The sequence below is a fragment of the Sphaeramia orbicularis genome, chromosome 13 (genome assembly GCF_902148855.1).
Source record: "Sphaeramia orbicularis chromosome 13, fSphaOr1.1, whole genome shotgun sequence".
Lineage (NCBI taxonomy): Eukaryota > Metazoa > Chordata > Actinopteri > Kurtiformes > Apogonidae > Sphaeramia > Sphaeramia orbicularis.
In genome coordinates, this window is record NC_043969.1 from 2,506,045 (window position 1) to 2,512,893 (window position 6,849).

The window sequence follows — 6,849 nt, forward strand, 5'->3', positions numbered from 1 at the left end:
CAGTTTTTGTGTGTCTTTTAAGGCTGTGCACATATTTCCTGTATTTTCTTGTTGTATCTGAGGAGACTGAGAAATGAAATAAATATGCATATTCATTTCAATGCTGCAAAAACAATAAATCTAAAGGCCGCCTAAAAGTTATGCACAGTACTGTGTGTATATACTATATATATTTATACACACTCCTGATCAAAATTTAAGACCAGTTGAAAAATTGCATGAATTTACATTTTGCACTGTTGGATCTTAAGAAGGTTCTAAGTACAGTTTCAAAATGCTAAAAGAAGAAATGGGAGTGAGACAAAAAAAAAAAAACATTGAGTAAGCAATTTATTGAAAACAACAAACTGAAATAGTCTGTTCATCAGCTGATCAAAAGGTTAAGACCAACAGCCTTTAAAAGACTAAATCTGCGCAAAAATGTGGATTCACTGCCATTTTCTGTCAGGTATTCACACTGTCATGACCTCCTGACGACAAAGGCAAAAGCTTTGTCTCTTTGAACGTGGTCAGATTGTTGAGCTGCATAAGCAAGGCCTCTGGCAACGCACCGTCGCTGCTGAGGTTAGACGCACTAAGACAGTCAATTTGAATTTCTTAAAAGATCCTGAGGGTAATGGAACAAAAAAGTCAAGTGGTCAACCCCCAAAAATTCCCCTGTGCTGAGCCAGAGGAGTCGACTGGCTGTCCGTCAAGACATGGGACGATCCTCGACCCAGATTATGGCTGCTACTGGTGCTGACTGCAGCCCAATAACCATCAGATGTCATGTCTTCAAAGGCCTCGTCTCCTTCAATGCCACACAATTGCTTGTTCGGACTTTGCAAGAGAGGACCAGACATGGGACATTGAAAGGTGGAAGAAAGTTTTATTCTCTGATGAAATAAATGTAACTTGATGGTCCAGATGGCTTCCAACCTCACTGGCATGTCAAGGAGATCCCACTGGAGATGTTTTCTAGGCGGTACAGTGGAGGGGGCATGGCCATCACGATCTGGGGTGCTTTTCCTTCAGTGGAACAATGGAGCTTCAGGTTATGCAGGGGCGTCAAACGGCTAAGGCTGGCTCTGTGCAAATGTTGCAGGGGTCATCCCTCATGACTGAAGACCCTGGTCTGTGTGGGAATGACTGGGTTTAAAAACAGCGTTATGACCCTGGATCATAATTTACGTTTATATATGTGTATATGTTCTGTGTTGTTGTGTTCTCCCCCAGTCCTGTAGGTGTGCTGTGCCTGTCCTGTGTTGTTTGTTTCATGCAGGAAGCTGAGGACGGCTCTTTTGTTTTCACCTTTTCTCCTGTTTTTGGTTAGGGAGTTTAGGTTACTTTAATGTACTTTATTTCTTGGATTTTGTTTTGGATTAGAGACTTTAGTTGAACCTTGAAGAAGACTTTTTGTTTGTTGTTTTAGCCGAGCCCTCCCCTAACCCTCCTTTAGTTGATTAATAATAAATATTGTGAACTTTAGTTTGGACTGACGTGTGTGTTTGGGAGCTGGGAGGGGACAAAGTGAGTATATTATGTACGTCTCGGTAAACCCCTAGGCCAGGACGTAACAACAGGACAACGCTGCAGTTCACAATGTCCAACGCCTGAGAGCAGAGGAACAGAGGAACAACACCACTCTTTTGGGCCATCCTCCATGTTCCCCTGATCTAAATCCAACTGAGAGCATTTGGGGATGGATGGCAAGGGAAGTTAACAAAAATGGACATCAGTTCCAGACAGTGGATTCAAACTGGCTGTCTTACTGCATCCAACCTCAGCAGCGATGGTGTGTTGCCAGAAGCCTTGCTTATGCAGCTCAACAATCCGACCATGTTCAAACAGACAAAGCTTTTCTGCCTTTTCCATCAGGAGGTCATGACAGTGTGAATACCTGACAGAAAATGACACTGAATCCAAAATTTTGCACAGATGTTTGCTTTTAAAGGCTGTGGTCTTAAACTTTTGATCAACTGATGAACAGCCTATTTCAGTTTGTCGTTTTCAATAAATTGCTTACTCAATTTTTTTTTTTTTTTTTTTTTGGCAATGGCTACTGCCACAGTACTGTGACATGAAATATGGGTTTGTTTACTGCTACAGAGCCAATCAAATGTTTGCGTTTGTATTAGAGCCATGGATACTGTTCCATGAACTCATTATCCTCTTGTTGCCACAGTACTGTGGTGACATGGCGTATACTTCAGTGCATTCTTTTGTGCATTTTGCTACCACAGTACTGTGGCAATTGATGGAAGACACAACAAATTAGTGATAGTATAATAGAAATTATTGTTCTAAATATTATATATGTTGTTTTAAGGCAGGGGTCTGCAACCCTGGTCCTCGAGAGCCACTATCCTACATGTTTTAGATGTGTCCCTCTTCCAACACACCTGATTCAAATGATAAGCCTATCATCAAGCTCTGCAGAAGCCTGATAACGACCGTCAGGTGTGCTGGAAGAGGGAAACATCTAAAGCATGCAGGATAGTGGCTCTTGAGGACCAGGGTTGCAGATCCCTGTTTTAAGGTGTTCTTTACTCTATGCAGTCAGTGATGCTGGAGAAGGTGGGTGGAGCTACATGTCAAATGCAACAGTGTGCCAGTGTGTAATTTCTCAGTTCTGTGTCAGTTCAATGTATTGAGTGCTGTGGTCTGAATTCTGCACACTGAACATTGTCCCAGTGGCTGATTTATATGCCCCCTTGTTTAAAAAAATTCAGAATAAATAAATAAATATATAGTGAACACTACTTTGACCAGGAATTGAATCCTAGCCTTCCATGCTGCAGTCCAACACCAAGAGAGCTAAATCTCTGCTGGTTTTAAGACTGACCTATTTGCTAAATTGCCTTGGTATTTTTCAGGATGTAACAAGTTGCCAGTCTAGACATAATATAACAAGTGCGCTGATCGGCTCTGTGGCAATAGACAAACCAATATTTCGTTCCACAGTACTGTGTCTGTGGCCACTTCATTTTTTTTGTCCCCCTTTTTTTTTTTTCATTTTGAAACTCTACTTAGAACGTTTTTAAGATCCAACAGTGCAAAATGTAAATTCTTGCAATTTTTCAACTGGTCTTAAAATTTGATCAGGTGTGTGTGTGTGTGTGTGTGTGTGTATGTGTGTGTGTGTGTGTGTGTGTGTGTGTGTGTGTGTGTGTGTGTGTGTGTGTGTGTGTGTGTATTAGCTTTTGTACAGTTAGTTATCGATAAAATGATGAGCAGATTGCTGTGGTGGCATGTGAAAATATTTTTTGGTTGGGTGCAGTATGCAAGTCAGTTTTTGGATGTACCATAACCGCATATAGTCGGATCCACTAGGATACGCCAAAGCACATGCACCACTATTTTAAAATATTCATTTAACTTTAGAGATCTTGTGTGACATTTCATTTCTGAGGAAGGTCTTGATTCTTTTTGGGATGTGATGTTTACTCCTGTGGGTGGTGCCTGGGCTCAAATTTTGGAGCCCCAAGACTCTTCTATATGGTAAACGAAAGACCTCGGGTGCAGAATTTTTGTGCCCCAAACAGGAAACATGTCACTTGACTGCCCACTAAACAGCTGAAAACATTTTTAAACTACATTCGAATGCAGATTATACACGGTACTCACAGGCCATGTCATGTATAGCTTGTTTATTTAAATATTCATGTTCTTGTAAAATAATTTTATGTAATTCCTATCATCTGTCATGTGAGACAGGTGGGGTGGCGCACCAACGCCCTCTGTGGACAAGCCGCTACTGATTGATAATCACTACAGTAACACTGACTCACTTGTCTATTGATAATGCTCTGCTGCTCTCTGATACAATCAGTTACAGTCTAATAGTTGTGCTGTAAGTCCAAGCTTTGAGATGCTGTAATTGAAACAAAAGGTACTTTAATCGCAGTTTGCTTGCCAATGTGAACTATCTTCACCCACAAAAGTTTAAAACTCAGGACTGAATTGATAAACAGGATGGACAGCCTCAGAGTTTCAGAGTATGTGACTATTTCTGCAATTTTAAAACTGATCTAAAACATTATAGAACTCAGTCACTTTGTAGATAATGGCTTATGGAACCACTGATTGCAGAGTGTTTGAGGCCTGTCGGCAGAAACCTGGCCACCTTTATTCCTCATAGACTTTGGAACAACTTTGCAACAACTTTGGCAGTAAAACCTGACATTGTACAGAAAACTAGAACAGTTTGATCCTTTTATCAGTAAAAGATGTTCAGGTCAGTTCAAGGCTAAAACAAGATGGATCATTGTAACATGCTCTCATTTTTAACGTCACTGAAATACTAAAAAAAAAAGCAATTAACGTAGATATTTGAGGCTGCATATGTTGTGTACATGTTTACAAATTGTATATGAATAAGCTTTAGCAATTTTATGTTTTTGTCCAAGTCACTCTTGCAAAAAAATATTTTAATATAGGTTAGGTTTGTTTATTTCTTTTTCTTTAGTATAGTGCAGTTTGTGAGACAGTAGTGGAATGTAAATACCTACTGTACCTAAATGCAAATCTGCAGTATTCGGTTATTTTAATTTCATAATTCAACTGCACCATGTCTCAAAAAAAGCACTTTTATCTCCACTACAGCTTTATTTCCTTTTCAGATTAAAGGTTTTCATCTGGGGTGAGTTGTTCCTTTATTTCAGTACTTTTACTCACCTGAACATTTTTTCTACCACTGGTAGAATGATGGAAAAGGGATCTAACATAATAATAACTGCATGGGCACTGGTAGCATGTTATTCTATTTATTTAAGAATTTTCTGAACATGTAAAATCAGTTAAAATTTGCCATCGTACTGCTTTTGTGTAAATTTCCTTCAGGTGATGTGTTCTTTGAGAAAATGAAGAAATCTCAATCTGAATACAATAAAAACATATCCAAATCTACGAAATACGGAAAAAAACAAGGGTGTGCTAAGTGGCAGCTCTGAAGAAATGGAGCACTCATTAAGTTGTTCAGCCACCAGAGGGTGTCAAATATGAAGAGTGACACTGAAGTCTGCAATAAACCAAAGAATTGGTGGCAGAAGCGCTTACCTACATCTTTTATTCAAGTAAAAATCACAATACCACATTGTTACTGCATTGTAAAACTCAACTGATGTACAAAAGAAGTAGCATCAAAATACGTTTAAAGTACCAAAAGTAAAAGTGCAAAATGGCCCATTCCTGAATAAGATATATCAAACTGTATCACATGAAAAGGATGCGTTCATGTATTCATCTTGAATTTTAGAGCCAGTATGAGTGTGGCACATTTAATGACTATATAAGGTTGGGTGTCTTCATCTATGGAAAGACATCATATTTTTGAGTGGGTTTCTATTTAATATTAATATTAACATCCTTTGAAAATTAACTAGTCAGTGGAATAATTAGTGATGAATGCCGTAGAATAAAAAAGTATAAACATGCATCCATGTTTTCAAAGAGGTTTTTTTTACGTAAGTAATGTGACCATCATAACATGATCTCGTTTATTTGTACACGATAAGGTTGACGGTCTAACCCTCGCAGCGGAGGAAGAATGCGTAAAGCGGTGCTTCGCGGACGCACGGCGTATATAAACGAAGCTCGACCCTACACTTCAGTATTGTCTGTGTTGTCGACAGGGACAGGACGTCCACTGTCTGAAGTGATGTGCGAGAGCTGTACAGTGATAAAAATTGCACAGCTTTTATCAGCAGGTTACTTAAGAGTACATTAACGCGAAAGGACATTTAACAGAAGCCAACGACACCGCCGACGTTAGCTGTCCTGTCTGTCTTGATGACGAAGGAAACGACGAAGTATTCTTTTATGTTTCATGGATAAATTGATGCTAAGTCCTTCATCGTCGGTGTTTTTCAGGAGGAGAGAGATGTATCTTGTGGACTTCTTGACGAAAAGGACGGATAATAAGGCCTTTAGATGAACAACAGTCCCTTGTTGACATTTGTTAAGATCTTCTCAAGCTAACGTTGACGGTAGACTAGCTCGTGGATGTTGGCTAGCATCGTAGCTTAGCAGATATAAGAACGCTAAATTATTCAGTGTCACTATAAAGGCAATCTTATTTCCTTGTTATTATTGCTAGTATGTTTGCACACACATATGTTGGACAGCAGCTATGACGCTAGGTGCAGCCTTAGGGTTATGTCACTGTCAGGCTAGCAGATAGCTCGGTGCCTCCAGCTCCTTCTGTATGTTTGCATGTCTACCAGTACTGGCATCATGTAGACGATATTTATGAACGAGTTAGGTGACTCTAAGAAGAGGAATCCAAAGCTGGTTTGCAGCTATCCAACTGGGTCACAGCTGGCACTGATACACTTTAGCTCGGGATTGTTGCTAGTCATGCTTAAAGCCGTCTTCTCTGTGTGATGTGCAAACCTCCGAATTAGAGGGCATGTGAATGCATCATGTCCTGACTGCATCTTATTTATGCAATAAGTTACATCAGAACACCCTGTCATGAATTAAACTCGCAGTGCAAGAAGAAACGACACCAGTACTGAGTGGATTATTTGCTTCAGGATTATTTTTTGTGAAGGAGAGCAACGCAGAGTCTTATCTATCCACCAGTATCAGAGGGACCATCATCAGCTCCTCATAATGGAGACAGTGGGTGATTTTGAGTACAGCAGAAAAGACCTGGTTGGACATGGAGCCTTTGCTGTGGTGTTCAAAGGAAGACACAGAAAGGTAAATACACAAACGGTTGTCATGCAGTATTTTTTTTTTTTTCTCTTTTTGCTTGTCTTTTCCTAACGGAAAACGGGGACAAGTGTGCATCTTCATTTGGAAATCTGGGTCAGTCAGTGGTAGTGCAGGTTCTGCAGCAGCATATGTGGGCTGTCATCTTATTTA

General features: G+C 39.9%; 1 protein-coding gene across 1 annotated transcript in view; it reads left to right on the top strand.

Moving 5' to 3' along the window:
- The first annotated feature begins 5,594 nt into the window (after positions 1–5,594).
- The window catches only part of ulk2 (unc-51 like autophagy activating kinase 2), a 46,452-nt gene continuing 45,197 nt past the window's right edge, over positions 5,595–6,849 (top strand). Inside the window, exon 1 of the mRNA XM_030152818.1 lies at positions 5,595–6,684. Within this exon, the coding sequence (XP_030008678.1) occupies positions 6,595–6,684 (90 nt within the window). The 5' untranslated portion in view covers positions 5,595–6,594. The remainder of the gene's footprint in view (positions 6,685–6,849) is intronic.